This window comes from Sebastes umbrosus, chromosome 16 (assembly GCF_015220745.1).
Source record: "Sebastes umbrosus isolate fSebUmb1 chromosome 16, fSebUmb1.pri, whole genome shotgun sequence".
In the NCBI taxonomy this organism is placed as follows: domain Eukaryota; kingdom Metazoa; phylum Chordata; class Actinopteri; order Perciformes; family Sebastidae; genus Sebastes; species Sebastes umbrosus.
Genome location: NC_051284.1, coordinates 16,044,685 through 16,061,524, shown reverse-complemented (window position 1 = coordinate 16,061,524; position 16,840 = coordinate 16,044,685). Strand labels below are relative to the sequence as shown.

Genomic DNA, 16,840 nt, shown 5'->3' with positions numbered 1-16,840 from the left:
GATGCTGAAAGGCTTTTAACTGTTTTCACGTCTTTCTCTTCGCCAGCCTGGCCGTCCACCCCGATAAAATCACCATAGCAACCGGGCAGGTGGCGGGCACCTCTTGGGATGGAAAAGTAAGTACGGTCCCTTATTGAGATTTTATCACTTTAGTTTTCAACGTCTGATTTATTAGTAGAGTGAGGAGTTTTGCTGTTTTCTTTAAGAAATTATGTTTACCCGGCTGGTTCAGACAAACACACTGAGAAGTTGAAACACATTCACTCAGCGTTCACTTATATATTCATTGAATTCAGTGAATGCTTCTCACATCGCAGCATACTGATGATATAACCTCTCCTGGTGTTGTGCCCATGTTTGTGTGTGCTTTTTGTTCCTGACAGCAGCTGGCTCCTCATGTCCGTGTGTGGGACTCCGTCAGCCTCAACACTCTCCATGTTCTAGGCACAGGCTTCTTTGACCGAGCTTTGGTCTGCCTGGCGTTCTCCAAGTCGGTAAGGAATCAACACTTACACACCTAACAAGAAGTTTAAAGGTCCAAAGCAGTGTTCCGAGTAAGTTATTAATAACTTACAGAAACATTGATGCAATAGTCCACCTTCTCTTTCCCTCTCTGTAATTTGAACACATTCCGTGCCACCACCATGTAATGCGCTGTCAAGAAGTTGTGGTCATTTCACGTATGTCTGTGAGATCACACAGACCGCGAGGCCGCAACTCTCGAGTCCGCTTGTCTCTGTCCTTGTCTCAGACCTCAGTCCTGACATTTATTGTGCTACTATAATGCATAAAGTTGGCGGTTTGGCGGTCAGGTCGAGTGATGGTTGATTAACGCATATTTCTGCGGGTTAGGTGGTGCGGGTTATAAAAAAAACCTGACCCACGCATTACTAGTATGTAGGATTTGGCGGCATCTAGTGGGGTGGTTGCAGATTGCAACTAACTGAGTACCCCTCCGCTCACTCCTCCCTTTCCAAGACTGCGGTAACGTGAGCCACCGAGTGGAAAACTGGTAACTGTCCTTAGTTTCCATCTTGTCAGTAAATAAACACATCTTTTTCTGTGTGTTAGAACGGAGGAAACACATTGTGTGTCGTAGACGACTCCAATGACCACGTCCTCTCTGTCTGGGACTGGCAGAGGGAGGACAGACTGGCTGAGGTTAAGGTTTGTGTGTTAATTAAGATATAACCTGACATACTGCTCAAATCATTTTTTTTATAAAAACAGATGTGCATGTAGTATCAACAACTCACTGTTTCTTGTTTTACGCGTTTCTCTTCAGTGCTCCAACGAGTCGGTGTTTGCTGCAGACTTTCACCCGACAGACAGCAACATCGTAGTGACCTGCGGGAAGTCCCATCTCTACTTCTGGAACCTGGAGAAAGGCGTGCTGGTCAAGAAGCAAGGACTGTTTGAGGTGGGACACCCACATGTTTCCCACACATTGAGTCAATACCGTAAAGCAATAAAGTTTGATATAGAGGCACAAATGCAATCATGACATATTATGATATGATCCCATTTAGAGCTATATAAAGATAATAATGGTAATCTAGTGGGGGAAAAAATGAAACAATATATGTGTGTGTTCTTGTGTTTTCTTGCAGAAACAAGAGAAGCCCAAGTTTGTGTTGTGTGTGACATTTGCCGAAAATGGAGACACCATCACAGGAGACTCAAGTGGGAACATCCTGGTGTGGGGAAAAGGCATGTTATTTCATTTGTTTAAACCTTATTTATACAGAGTGGTGTCTTTAAGTCTGTGATTTATCTATTGATCACCCTGTCTGTCACTTAATCTGTCCTCCTCAAGCACTCGACCTTTATGTCCGACTGTCTCAAGCTGGACCTTCTCATCCATCTCATCCCGTCTCTGTCACGCAGGCACTAATCGCATCAGCCACGTCATCCAAGGAGCTCACGAGGGCAGCATCTTTGCTCTGTGCATGCTGAGGAACGGCACGCTGGTGTCTGGAGGCAAAGACCGCCGGCTCATTTCTTGGGACAGCAGCTACCAGCAGATACAAACGGTGGAAGTGAGGGAAAAGTTCCACAGAAAGAAGAAACATTAAAATATTCCAAGGCTGTTCGTGAAAAATAAATGGAAGTTTATAAGGCTAAAATGCATAAGTCATACTTATAAGAATTATTTTATTAGAGCAATGCGTGGGTTTTTAATGCTCAGCTCTACAGCGTCCTAACGATCTGATCTGCTATTACCACATGTTTTAATAAAATGTTAAGCTGCGTATCCAGCTCCTTCTTTTAAAGTAGGTTGCTTATATTAGCCAGAAATATCAGTCCTGCCCGAGGCAGCGGACTTTACATTCTGAATGCTGCACCACATCATAAATATTACAGAGGATGAGATGGGTTTGTGCTCTCAATGAGATTCATGGATATTTATAGTGATGAGAATTATGGATCACCCGTTTCTTATTTGCTGTACATTATGCAGTAAAATATTTGTTGTTCCCAGGTGAACAGATGGTTCACATTATTATTTTATTTCCTCCATAGGTGCCTGAGTTGTTTGGTCCCATCCGGACCGTAGCGGAGGGCCGAGGGGAGACTGTGCTCATTGGGACCACCAAGCACTTTGTTTTGCAGGGCAGTTTGGACGGAGAATTCATGCCTATTACGCAGGTAGATACGACCATCTATTTCTACATTTGTACTAAGATGCTAACAACTGTTTCTATTATCGGTTAATCTTGATTCATCCATTAATTGACTTATGGTCATGAGCTTTGGGTAGTGACCGAAAGAATGAGATCGTGGATACAAGCGGCCAAAATGAGCTTCTTTCGTAGGGTGGCTGGGCTCAGCCTTAGAGCCTTACAACTGGTAAGAGGCCCCGGGGTAGACCCAGAACTGGCCTGGCCTGGGAACGCCTCAAAGTCCCCCAGGAAGAGCTGGAAAACGTTGCTGGGGAGAGGGTTGTCTGGAGTAACCTTGCTAAGTCTGCTGCTCCTGCAACCCGGCCCCGGATAAGCGGAAGATAATGGATGGATGGGTCCATTAATTACTTGGTCTATCAAATGTCAGAAAATTGTGAAAAAAGGTCCATCACAGTTTCTCAGAGTCCAATGTGACAGTTTCAAATGTCTGACCAACAGTTCACAACCAACAACTATTCAGTTAACAAAGAAATAACGCAGAGAAAAGCAGCAAATCCTCAATAGGAGTAACTGGAACCAGAGAACTGATGTATCGATTATCAAAATAGTTGCGGATTAATGTCCTGTTCATCGACTAATTGATTCATTTGCAGCTCTACTATGATGTTGTAGTACTGGACAAAGTGAAGGTTTCATTTGAAAGGCTGTGATGTTGCAGCAGACGAAGAATTAAAAGCTGTCCTCTCCTCTCCAGGGTCACACTGATGAGTTGTGGGGTCTGGCTGTCCACCCCAAGAAGCCTCAGTTCCTCACTTGTGGTTATGACAGGCAGGTCTGCCTGTGGGACTCAAGTTCCCATCAGCTCATCTGGATCAAGACTTTGGAAGTAAGTTTAGCCAACGCTGCCCTCTGGGGTCAGTCATGGGAATTACAAAGCACACAAATGAATGAATGATGAATCGGCCAATATTTTATCAGTTCTGATGTCCTTGAGAACCAACAGGACCTGCACATTTAGCAACTAAAAACGTACAAATGTACATGGAAACAACCAGAGTTATGTCATATAAAATCTTTTGCATATTGGACCACGATTGGCTTCCAAACTAGTTGTGATGTCACAAAATCCTGCTCGTACGTACATCTGTTAACCTGAGATTTAAGGTGAAACTTTCCCCTTTCAGTGTGAGATGTGAAAACAGCCTTTTAGTGTCAAACTCTGCACACACATCATTCTGCACAGTGAAGCGCAAACGTCCACATGAAGTAACAATAAACACAACACAAAACCGGTATTGTACTATATTGCAAATAGAAATAATGACATTTCAAAACATGATGAAAGATGGGAAAGGTTTATTGAAGCAGAAGGTTGGTAAGAAGTTTGTATTTCATTAAAAAAAACATTAAATGTAGAACATAACGTATTTGTTTTTCATGATTACCCTGAGAGGCTGTCAATATTTTCTATGTAATAATGAAATTAATTTGTATTTATGAAGTAAGATCAATATTTCCTTTTTTTAAATTTCATTTATTTATTTTTATTATTTTATCCTTCAATGTTTTGTTATTTTTTAGATTTGTAAACATGCTGATATATGTTGTGATGATTTACAGTACGTTAGGTGTTTATTAGGATGTATTAGTTTTATTTTATATTTTTGTCTGTTTCAGTGTGACTCTAGTGTTGAGTTTGTTTATTGTTTAAATAAATAAATAAAAATAAAAAACACAACATAAAGCCCATTTTTGAGAAGGGGCTTTAAATATCCTCTTCTTCCTGTTTCTGACAGGATGCTGCCCAATCAGCAGGCTTCCACCCGTCTGGAGCTGTGGTTGCCATAGGAACCCAGACTGGCAGGTAGGAGGTCCCATCACTAAAAAACACTGAAGAAATATAGTGTTTACATGACACATGCTTCAACTAAAAAAGTGATGAGAAAACAGTCATTGGAGCAGATTGTTGAGCTGTTATTGGTCCTGCAGGTGGCTGGTCCTGGACACTGACACTAAGGATCTGGTCACAGTGCACACAGATGGGAATGAACAGCTGTCTGTCATGTGCTACGGGCCAGGTATGCTGATAACTGTCCTGTACATGCAGAGTGTTGTTTTCACTTTTTTCTTTTTGTTATTTAGAAATGTACAGCACAGCGTGTACTAATATTAGAGTTGTTACAAAGAACTACGAATGATCATCCTGCCTTCTTTTATTTTATTTAGATGGTAACTTCCTGGCCATCGGTTCCCACGACAACTACATCTATATCTACGCCGTGGCGGAAAATGGGAGGAAGAACAGCCGAGTGGGGAAGTGCTCGGTGAGCACCTGTATTTATAATCCCCCCCTCATCCGTGGCTCCATTATTTTTAGTTCCTCCCGGCATCATCTTTATATTTAGTTCCCTCCTCGGCTCTATGTTTGGGCCTCCGCTCTGTACACTCTGTCCTCACTGTGGCGTTGATGCAGAAGCTGTAAAATGATAAATGACAACGAGCTGAGTCATACAGTGCTGCGTCTCTACGTAAACATAATGACTAAGGGTTGCTGTAGCAAATCCAATCCATATTTTTAGGATTATTTTTGGTGCTTGAGAAACCATATTGCCTCTACTCCGGGAATACTGTGAAGGTCAATTATCTAACTCTGTCTTTTTGTATCTCATCTCAGGGCCACTCTAGTTTCATCACCCATCTGGACTGGTCAGTGGACTCCCAGTACCTGGTGTCAAATTCAGGGGACTATGAGATACTCTATTGTAAGTATGATGACTGTGTTGTTTTGATGGTTTTAATGCAATTTCTATTTCTAAATTGAGTTGATGTGAGCCGCTGAAAACTTGGTTTCAAATCTTAAAGGCACAATGAGTAGGATTTGTTGGTTGCGGTTTGTAAACACAACATTCAAAGGTTGACGATTGATGATTGAGAGGGATTATTTTTGTATCGGTCTTTACATTGTTTTTTTAGGAATATCCTACTCATTGTGCCTTTTAAGTAGTTTCCTATAACAGTGAACAATCACGACTAAATAAAAAACAATAAAGTAACAGTACCCATGATACTAATTTATGCTAAAACATGTATTTGTTTTGTGTGTGTTTTCGCAGGGATCCCATCCGTGTGTAAACAGGTGGTCAGTGTGGAGACCACCAGAGACATCGAGTGGGCCACCCACACCTGCCCTCTGGGCTTCCAGGTGTTTGGTAAGTGAAGGCTCCCTCCCTCTCCTTCTTTAGGTGTGTGTTTGTGTTTTAACGTAAATTCAATAGACTTTTCTGCTCCTCAGGCTTGTGGCCCGACGGCTCAGATGGCACCGACATCAACGCCGTCTGCAGGTCCAGCGATAAAAGCCTCCTGGTTATCGGAGACGACTTTGGGAAGGTCCACCTATTCTCATACCCTTGTTCTCAGTTCAGGGTAAGATACTGTGTGCTGTCATTCAACATCTCAGTAACATCAAGAAGGAGCTCTTGTAAAAATTATTTTTTTTGCTTTTCCTTACAGGCTCCCAGCCATGTTTATGGCGGCCACAGCAGTCACGTGACCAACGTGACCTTCCTGCATGATGACGGCTACCTGGTGTCAACTGGAGGGAAGGACATGAGCGTGATGCAGTGGAGGATAGTCTGAGGGAGCCGACTGAAACGGATACTGTTGGTTTCTTACTGCTGCTGGGGCCTGAAACCCTGCGGTGAACTGCACTAAACTGAACCAAACCAAACTTTAATTAACGCTAAAAAAAAAGTGGCTGAACTGAAGTGAACTGACAGAAGAGGAACCCGAGTTTTCCTTCCTGAACTGTTGGAGGTGTTATGTGCGGTTGCTTGAAATACAAAAATCCTGAATATTACACCTTTTCTTTAGTCACACTACATGTAAAAAAAAAAAACCTCTATGTAGCACTGTAGCCAAGTCACCAATGACATGAGACAAAATGGATCAAATCCAGCTAAACAGAACCAAAGGCTCTGACTTTTTGAAGGCATCGGTATAGTTTTGGCTTTCACTGTTCTTGTATTGTGCGCACTCCTCCCACAGATGAAGAGGTTCCAGACTGAATATCATCGCGCTGGAGATCCAAGAGCTTTGGAACAAAAACTGTGTACGGAAAGACAGAACTTAGTGATTTTCTAATTGTTAAACTTTCTTTTATTTTGTATTTAACAACTCAGGAAAGCACTAGTGAAGCAGGACTCTTCTCTGTTATTAACAGATCAGAACGAGCCCTAAACACATCTCACTAAAACTACAGTTAATATCAGATTCAGCTGTTGTCCAACCATTATTGATTCATTTGCATTGACTAAAAACGACCTATACAGTCAAGGCAAATGCTGAATTTGGTGGACATGATAATTAAATACAGCGCAGTCCAGTCAGATGTGACGTTACCCACCATTTGAAACTATGATCCTTTAAGGGAAATGAGAAAATAGTTACGATTTTAACCATTTTCTACAACATTATCTGAACATGTTCTATGTTTTCGTGCTTCCAGGTCTTAAAAAATGGCACCTCTCTTATTATTTATTGGTCCAATCCTTTAGTGACAATTTCAGTTCCTTTGAGTTTTTCCCTGCAATAATCCTCTGTTTAGTCCCATACGTGTAAATAAACTGAGAGGCTTGAAACAGATATGAGCAAAAACGTGGGTGAATACACCGTATTTGAAAGTGTTTCAGATTTTGGGATGGCTTGTTGTGTCTTTCCTTTTTGCCTTTAGATGCAAAGAAGATGAAAAGCAAGCCTGTATTGTTTTTTGTTTTTTTGTAATGATGTGAAGCTTTTTCAAATCTGCATCTATCTGCATTTTACTGCACCGGGATCAGTTTAGGAAGAGGAAGGATGAGACCATTACACTGTAACTGTTTACGTCTGATGTGCACCATCAGAAGATATTTAACTGAACTGAACCTTCTTGAGGTGTTTTTGTTTTTCTATAATGCACTGCTTCAGGCTGATACACATGCAGCAGGCCTATTTACCTGCACAATACAACAAGCAGATCACCGTTCAGTACTTTCCAGAGCATTTCATCAACCAATGAAGTCTGCTTTCAACCTTCCAGGATGCGCTCTGTCCGTACACCTGCTGTATGTCTCACGGTTAACAGCAAACCAATATCACACACATGCATGAATAAACAAGATTTCTTTTGACAGGGGTTCAGCAGATTTTAGTATGACCGTAACTGATATATGAGGCATATTGGTGTTTTATGGTTGGCTGATTATTGGAGTTGTCTTATCAGGAAAAACACTTAAATCTAACAGCAGTGATATAAAGTCAGCACTCTACAGACTGGATGTAACATGATTTGTCCTACCACTAAACACCTTTAAACACTAAGGGGCTGCAGAATACCATTGAACTTTAACATCTGTCTGAAAGTAAATGCAACATGAAATTCCTATAAGGCTGTGTCTTATACTTTCCACTTTATGACCTTTTATTTTTTTGGTTTCTTTATTTTACAGTCTTACAGTTTTTACAGTTTTACAGTTTTACAGATAAGTTCAATGCAAGTGACATTTTGTGTTTTACAAAGAAAAAGCAAAAAAAGAACAAAAAAATATTAAATAATTGGCAAAGGATTAAAAACAAAAACACACACAACGAGAAATAAATAAATAGAATAAAATACTAAAATTAATTTAAAAAAGGGAGTTCAAGTTTCTTACAAATTCAACATGAAATTTCATTCATGTGGTGTATCCAAAAATAGTGACAACGACAGTAGGTCTGTAAATTATATATCAGGAGATTTAAAGCTTCCATTCAGCGTAGTCCAGGAAGGGACTATTTTACAGTCTTTATTTCAAGAGGAAGTCTGATCAAAACCCCTCAGAGATGTCATGTGTAAATATAATGCATTTTATATTCTTGCAAGGTTTATATTTCTTTATATATACGTAAAAAAGACCATATAGTAGAAAATAAATAAATTGGAAGGGCATCTTACTAGTGAAATACCACCCTTAAAGCTTCTATATAAACCACTATGACATTATATAGGAATACTCGCTGTGCGTTCCAATACCCATACTACCATACTATTTACTATGCCAGAAAATGATTTATTATGTCCTAATACATAGTATGTGAAATGCAGTATGCCAAAAATACCAGGACATACAATATATATAAGATTTATGAGCAAGAGGGTCAAAGTTCAAGGCGCAATGTTATGATGAAGTAGTAGGGCTGCGTTCCAAATCACATACTTTTTCTTTTTACTTTTAGTACGTACTGCAGCTGCCCCTACAAGGTACAGTATGTACTGTTGCATGCAGTATGCATACAATTGGTACATAATACTTTGGCAAAATATTGTGCCTTGAACTTTGACCCTCTTGCTCATATATCTGCTGTGCAGAGGATCTTGGGTCAGAATAGCAAGAAAAGCATACCCATCCCACCCATAGTAGGACATCCTGGTAATTCTGACATACTGCATTTGACATACTATGTATTGGGACATACTCAGTGGTGTAAAGTTACTAAGTACATTTACTCATGTACTGTACTTAAGTACAATTTTGAAGTACTTGTACTTTACTTGAGTATTGCCATTTTCTGCTACTTTATACCTCTACTCCACTACATGTCGGAGGTAGATATTGTACTTTTTACTCCACTACATTTATTTGATACCTTTAGTTACTAGTGACTTTGCAGCTTCAGATTAAATACTGTTAATTAATAAAAATCCCACAATGCAATGCGGTAGTGACGACAACATTCATAACGGACGTTGCCGGACAGCTCTGTAACGTCAGTAACGCTTCAATTTATGTAAGTATTATGTAATTTATTATGTAAGTATAAGATTTCACTTTGCTATAGGCCTAATAATATATTTTAAAGGGGACATATCATGCTCATTTTCAGGTTCATACTTGTATTTTGGGTTTCTACTACAACATGTTCACATGCTTTAATGTTTAAAAAACCCTTTATTTTCCTCATACTGTCTTCTTGGATATAGCTGTATTCACCCTCTGTCTGAAACACTCCGTTTTAGTGCATTTCAATGGAATTGCAACAGAACTGCTTTGCTAGGCAACAGCTTGGGTCCATGTTTACGTCCTGTCAGCTGATGTCATTCACATACACTGCAACAGGAAATAAACTGGGACACATTTAGAATGTTTACGATGAAAACTGTGAAACGGTCTAAATATTGTAGATTTGTGACATCACAAATGGACAGAAATCCTGACGGCTTGTTTCAAAAGCTCAGTTTCTGAATACGGGCTGTGTGTATTTCTCTGTGGATTATGCTTTATAATATAAAAGCCATGAAAATGTCACTTTTTACAATATGGGACCTTTAAATTAATTCTCACAAGCCATTGTTTTGGTCACATGAAGGTTGGCACCACTGGAATCCATGGTTACACGTCTCCAACCCAACCGGCAAGGCATTATGTTACCTACTTGCTAGCTTGCTAAGTTGTTAGCCGCTGTGGCTGTACTTTTTTTTTATTATTATTATTAATTCAAAATGAAAGTATCCATAGTAACAGCAGAAAACATTAAAAACATATATATAAAAGAAGCATAGCGAAAACATAAACAAAGAGCTGTGCCAAACATAAAAGGACAACAGAAATGAAACAAAACCAACATAAAATAAAAAATAAATAAAAGCACACAGTAACAAAATTAAAAAATAATAAAATAATAATACAAAAAAGACCACGCGAGTACGACAATAATTTCACTTAAAAACTTTAAAGATGTTGCATACATTCATTGTTTTCATTGCATTTTTTGTTTCTTGAGGAAGAAATTATTGACAGATATAATTCCATTTCTTTCATAAATACAAAGAAATTAGGCTTTTTTTGGGGTAAATCTTCACGAGAATTAAAATTAAATTAATAAGGAAAAATGCATTACTGTCTTTGTCACTGTAATCATAGCAACCAAATATAATATTCCCACAGTAGAGTGCAAAATCTGAGAAAATGATAACAAATATAAAATTATTGACATCTTTCCACAATTCACATGTAAATTTAAAGGACCAGAATAAATGAGAGCAAGTGTGGCTGTGGCTGTATACTGGTCATCTCAGGGTGGAGTAGGGTGTGTAGGGGGGCTGTAGGTGTTCCTCTTGGCCGCAGGTCGGCAGCATTGAGCCGGTCTGCTCCTCTTCCTCCTCCTCCTCCTCCTCTCTCTCCCTTCTCACGCAGCATTAGCATTTACCCCCAAAAAATCTCTCTCCACCTTCTCACCCAAAACACTCCGAATGGGAAGAAAGTATGGCGTGAGGGAGGCGGCGGCTGAGCACCAGCACCAGCACCGTTCACCGTCTTCTACCGAGCAGCTGCCCGGCTGAACATGGACTGTTTACGGATACGCAGCGGCGGCGCGTGTGGCGGAGAGCAGAGACAACGGAGCACAAAGCGGACGGCATAAAAAAAACACGCTCCTCGCTTTATTAAAGCACGACTCATCACCACCAGTGTGTATTATCTCTACAGACGCGCATATATAAGGGACACTGAAGTGGGAGCTGGTGGGCTTCTCTCAGATATCTCTCTGTATATATACACAGAAAAATAGTGTTTGGTTGTGTTCATCATCAGCCTCGTCGGTGCCATCATCTCCGGCTGAATACAAGACGAGAGAATGAGGTAAGCCAGCACCATGCGCTCTGTTTGACGCCTCATGACAGATGAGCCTCCTATACAACTGCATTTATACATTTTATATTATAAGAATATACAATAATGCAGAGAAGAACCGCAGCATCTCATTTGTCTCCTTGTATTGTGAGCACCCAAGGGCCCACCCATTGGGCCTCAGCTCCACATATCCTTTACCATTCTGCTCCCCAATATATAAATGTATATATATATATATATGTATAGTTGTGCTGTTTTCCCCCTCTGTTATAGCCCTCTATTGTCACCGCCTGGACCCGCCCAGTATCTTCAATGCAGGATTTAAAGCCAGGCTATAATGTTGTCATGGAAACGACAGCATCATGTGTATTTCTCCACATACACCTGGTTGAAATATGATTATGATGTCCTGATGCACCGGTTAGTGTGAGTTTCTGCAGGTCAGGAGAGGGAATAAGATGAGTAAGGGTGCATATATCCATCACAGGAGGAGGAGGGTGTTTATTCTGGTGGTTGCCAGGCAGGTTATCAGACCCTCCCACCACCCCCCTTCCTCACACACACACACACCTACATAAGCCATGACAGATCCACACATATCCAGCCTATGGATCATGTTTAAATCCTCATTGTATACCCAAGCCCTGTGTGGAGGGTATTTTGAGCCTTTCCCCTGCTTATGTTGGTATGCAGAATGCATACTGAGGGGCCAGATCTTCTTCTCCTGCTGCAGCAGCACAGTCTCTATGTTTTATTCTATTTATGAAACACTCCTTTTTATATTTCTTTAGTTTGACTCCTCAGTGTCTCCGTAGCTGCAGCCTGCACCATTCTGTTTTATGGCTTCAGATTTACTCTGACAGCTCAGAGTGCACTCTCCTCTGCTTTTACTGGAGCTACCGGTGTCTGTCTGCATGTGTGTGTGTAGACTGTCTGGGTGTGTAGTTGTGTTTAGGGATTTAAGAAAATATCTATACACTTGAGTAGGGCTGCACGATTATGGCCAAAATGCTTATCACGACTATTTTGATCAATATTGACATCATCATTCACTGATTTTAGCGACAACATATTTTTTGATTGCACTTTCACATTGAAATAAACAGAGCACTGTTTTCACTTCCATGCTGTGCTACATTCCTGCTTTTGTACAATAAGTGCTGCATGATGTTGGAAAAAACTGACATTGCAATATTTTTTTTCTGCTATATATTGCAATATGAAAAAATACAGGAATATTCACCCTACCCCCCCTTTGTTAGCTACATTTTGAAGTTAAATGCTTCTATCTGGTGCACTTTGAGATTAAAATTAGCAACATTAAGAGGCTATATAAACAATTCTATGCTCTTAATTTAATCATAAACACATTGGTTTTATAAATAATATCTATGTGCGAAGGGAAGTGAAGCCAAAACATCTCAACATCTCACCAGCTGGTGGCTTCATTTAATTGTGGGAAGCCAAAATTGTGATTGCGATTAATATTTGATTAATTGTGCAGCCCTACACTTGAGTATTGCGATATTTTGTTTTGTGCTACTGTATTGACACTCAAAAAAATCGATTTTTAATTAATAGTTTACATGCAAAGATTCATGGTAGACAGTGGTTCATTTGTGATGTGCTTAAACTCCCAACCGCTAGATAGCAGTGTTGTAATCTGTCAAAAAGCAGTGCTATGATGTTGGATGTTACAGGGACTGTGATAAATGCAAATGCAGGTCCCACTGTTCTGATTGCATGAAAAAAGTCAACTTTATTTACTCCGATTTTTTTGCATATGGTGGTGTGTTCTTTATACTAAGACAGCTTTCCTGAAATTAGATCATAAAATCGCAATATATCGCCTCGCTTACAGTATCGCAATATATCACAGTATATTAAATGGTACACCCCGTATCATGATACGTATTGTTTCGCCAGATTCTTACCAATACACAGCCCTAGTTGTGGCGTCGGAGAGGAAAAGGAGACAGAGAGAGAAAGGGAATAAGAGCAAAAAGAGAATGCCATAGGTGCTCTCACATCTGGATATCTTTGTGATCCAGTTCCCGTATATAACCTCGCTCAGCTCAAAGCCAGTAGGTGAACTCTTTTGCTCCCAGACTGTAAACATGTAAGATTCATATCTTCCAGTCCAGTTGGATGAACACGGCGTTTTCTCCTTTCTGTAAAGCCGTGCTGCTTGCGTCCCATCCTGTGTGTTTGTTGTTGCCAGAGGCAGATCTGCTCTTTGACTCGAGCCCAAAAGGGAAGTCTTAAATCTCCACAAAGCAACAACAAGGTGACCCGGCCCTTCTTTCTGCTGAGTATGGAAGAAGAAGAAGAAGAAGAAGATTTAATTCAATGAGATCATTTGTTCAGCGCCACTGCTCCCATTGCTGCATTTATGTAAGGGTTATGTATGTCCATGCACGTGCTCATGAGCGTGTATGTGAGATATTTTTAGTGCAGTAACAGTAGTGGTTTCATTATGTGATGCCTCCTCACTGTTCTCCTCATTGTCACTGGCTGCTGTCATTTGGTAGGTTGGATGTATGTGTGTGTGAGCGAGAGGCACAGTGGTGAGAGAAACAGTGAAAGAGCCCGTCCTGTACTATTAATGCAGGATGATTTGTGAAGCTGCTTGTTGTGGTGATGACTCATCCTAGGAAAGGTAGAATGAGCGAGTGCAGCCAGTGGAAGGTAAAACGCTGAGTTATGCATCTTACTGCAGGCTCCTGCTGCTGCTGCCCTCCAAGCTGATCAGAGAGCAGCTCCTCCACGTGAGCCGGCGTCACAGCGCACAGCCACAACACTCACATTCTCCAGGGTTTCAGTCTGTCAGGGAGAGCAGATAGAGGTAGGGTAAAGGAAATTACTTTTAACTCCGAAGTAACTAAATCAGAATTACACTGGGCTGAGGGTTGGTAGCAACATCTCTAATGTTTAAGAGGTCTGGTAATCAAGACTTTTTTTAGCCATGCTGGCAGCTTGACTAGGATGGATGGCGATGTCTGTCTTTGTCTTGCAAAAACTCTCACGAGACTCACTGCCCAACAACCTATCCTAAACATAGCCATTCAAGGTCAATGCCTAACCTTAAAGTTACCTTAAAGGCAACGCCGTTCACCTCGCTCAGAGACCATCCTTACCATAATAACAGTACTATAGGAGCAACGGACGTCAGACGGCGGCTGGTGGTACCACGGTTTTGCACTCTGCGGCTCACGTTACCACAATTTCACAAGCGTGTCGGAGAACTACGGTGGCCTTCAGGTAACGTCAAAATTCAAAGGCTCTCTCAAGAACCAGTGTTTGGTTTGTCCGTTCTGGGCTACTGTAGAAACATGACGGACTCCGTGAAGAGGACCCGCTCCCTATGTACATATGAAGGTTTATTCTAAGCTAACGAGAACACAACAATTCTTAGCTTCAGGTGGTTATACACTAATGAAAACATTGTTATGAATATTATATTCCAATTCTGCTAATAGATCCCCAGAAATGCTACACACTTTAACCGTTACGGGGTCAATGCCTAATCTTAACCATCTTGCAAGAGTTTCACAAATTGTGGGGAACCATATAGACACGACCGAAATATCTCAACTATTGAATGGATTGCATGATTTTTTTTTACAGACATTCATGGTCCCCAGAGGATAACGCCTACTGACTTTGGTGATCCCCTGACTTTTCCTCTCGCACCGCTATCAGGTCAAACATTTTTATTTATCCAATACTTTGGTTTATGACCAAGTCAAAACAGCCGCCCTTGTTATTTTCTATGTACACCCACCACACCGGTGATGGCTAGACGCGCGCCGGCACTCGTTGCAATGCCCTGCGACACTTCATGCCACTGTCCTATTTCCAGCCTCGCCGTCCCTGAAAATCACATTTTTTATCCACTCGCTCCCTGCTTCCTAACGTGATATCACAGTTCTTCTTCTCTGCTTCCCTGGCAAATCAACTTTCGATCATACTCACCTCTTACTGTCGCTGTCTCTGGTGATTGGCCCACATGATTTAAAACTAATGCAGAGGTAGAAGAAGTTTTTGGAAAAGTCGTAATAACACAATGTAAAAATGTTACTCTACGACGCGCTGCCTGATGCTTCCTGTTGATGCTAGGAGTGGCACTTGGCGCTTGTCATATAACACGTCGCGAGGCTGAGGCAGCAATGTGTTTTCAGCTTAACAACATTTCTATCAGCCTCAGTTGTACTTTGTGTTTACTGCTAAGTAGCAAATGTTAGCACGCTAACACCCTAAACTAAGATGGAGAACATGGATGGTAAACATTATATCTGCTAAACATCAACATGTAAGCAAATGAGACAAATTATCTACGCCCGATCTGCAGGTGCATTGGACAAAAAGCAAAGACACAAACTGTGGATTAACCAACAGTCATATGAAAATCATAATACAATATTCAGACAGCTGACACTTCTAAGTGAGGACACACTCTAAGATGACTCTCCCTTTGTAGCAATGTTTCAGCAGGGGCTTAGTTTCTTCAAAATTAAAGTAGTGTTGAAGCTATTTTGTCGACCTCCTGTAGGTGTCAGCAGTAACTGATCAGTGAAGTGTATTTCATTGTACTGTACAAAAGTGTATAGGTCATGTGACCACTTCATTTATAGAGAGAATACAGAATTTGCATATTTTTCTAGATCAGTGGTTCCCATGGGGTTACAAAATAAATCTGAGGGGTTGCAAGAAGATTCAGTATAGGAAAGTGGAAAAATCCTACGCAATATGATATCTTTATTTATCAAAAATTCCTCTATTTCTTTTTCCTTTTTTTCACTTGTGAATTACTGGATAGTTTTACTTTAATCTGGTCATTTCCCAGCATGTCTCATACATCATACACAAGCTTTGTGTTGTTGGAGATTTAATGATGTGCATCATGTGTCCTTTGGCTTGATGGAGGTCAAACAGGCTGTTTCAGATGACCCCACCACACACTGTGTAAAGCATTTGCAGCTCAGCGCGGCAGCATCCTGCAGTTTAACCCCATTTTAACATTGTGCTGCATGTTCTGTAGTTTCGAGACACATTTTCACAATTTGGCCTTGGACGTACGTTGCCACATACCTACATTAGCTTCTGCAGCTCATTTTTGATGCATGTTCCTGTAGCCTATTCCATACAAGCCCTATCATCTTGTCTTTAAATTACCTTCCAGGGTCTGTTGCATGTTTCTTACTATTTTCTAAACCCACAAAGCCCCCTAATCTTTTAGTGGACTACATTGCTCTTTGTTTGTTTCCCACACCTCGGCACGCTGTGGCAAAGAAGCTTAATCTAAGTTTGCTTTGGCCAGATGGACCACCGGGTTGACGATAAATTCTGATAAAGCCACAAGGAAACCGCAAATGTTACTCTACAGTAGATGAATGAAATCCTTTGTTGCTTCAATATAGAAGTCATCATTACATCTGCTCCTGTAGCGCTTTTTGAGCTGGGAATTTGTGTCTTTTTATGAAGCTGAATGAATGAAGTGTTGCTGTGTGTTTCCCGCTCTGTAGTTAATTGGTGATTAGGGGTTATAGCTTACATGCATTTTTCTTTTCTGTT

General features: G+C 40.7%; 2 protein-coding genes across 11 annotated transcripts in view; both read left to right on the top strand.

Annotated features, from left to right (window-relative positions):
• The window catches only part of eml1 (EMAP like 1), a 63,791-nt gene extending 55,748 nt beyond the window's left edge, over positions 1 to 8,043 (top strand). For 8 of the 9 annotated variants that reach the window (XM_037796809.1, XM_037796805.1, XM_037796807.1 and 5 more), the window contains 15 exons: positions 47 to 116; positions 384 to 494; positions 1,072 to 1,167; positions 1,286 to 1,420; positions 1,611 to 1,710; positions 1,888 to 2,039; positions 2,524 to 2,649; positions 3,379 to 3,510; positions 4,421 to 4,488; positions 4,614 to 4,702; positions 4,851 to 4,948; positions 5,299 to 5,386; positions 5,738 to 5,833; positions 5,917 to 6,047; positions 6,135 to 8,043. In XM_037796809.1, coding sequence (XP_037652737.1) covers positions 47 to 116; positions 384 to 494; positions 1,072 to 1,167; positions 1,286 to 1,420; positions 1,611 to 1,710; positions 1,888 to 2,039; positions 2,524 to 2,649; positions 3,379 to 3,510; positions 4,421 to 4,488; positions 4,614 to 4,702; positions 4,851 to 4,948; positions 5,299 to 5,386; positions 5,738 to 5,833; positions 5,917 to 6,047; positions 6,135 to 6,260 — 1,618 coding nt within the window. In that variant the 3' untranslated portion in view covers positions 6,261 to 8,043. The remainder of the gene's footprint in view (positions 1 to 46; positions 117 to 383; positions 495 to 1,071; positions 1,168 to 1,285; positions 1,421 to 1,610; positions 1,711 to 1,887; positions 2,040 to 2,523; positions 2,650 to 3,378; positions 3,511 to 4,420; positions 4,489 to 4,613; positions 4,703 to 4,850; positions 4,949 to 5,298; positions 5,387 to 5,737; positions 5,834 to 5,916; positions 6,048 to 6,134) is intronic. The other variant, XM_037796806.1, reaches the window with a different exon arrangement.
• A 2,721-nt stretch (positions 8,044 to 10,764) lies between these two features.
• evla (Enah/Vasp-like a) overlaps positions 10,765 to 16,840 on the top strand; it is a 48,245-nt gene continuing 42,169 nt past the window's right edge. The window contains exons 1-2 of one of the 2 annotated variants that reach the window (XM_037746181.1): positions 10,765 to 11,103; positions 11,228 to 11,275. In XM_037746181.1, the coding sequence (XP_037602109.1) occupies positions 11,271 to 11,275 (5 nt within the window). In that variant the 5' untranslated portion in view covers positions 10,765 to 11,103; positions 11,228 to 11,270. Of the gene's footprint in view, positions 11,276 to 16,840 lie in introns of both variants that reach the window. The other variant, XM_037746180.1, reaches the window with a different exon arrangement.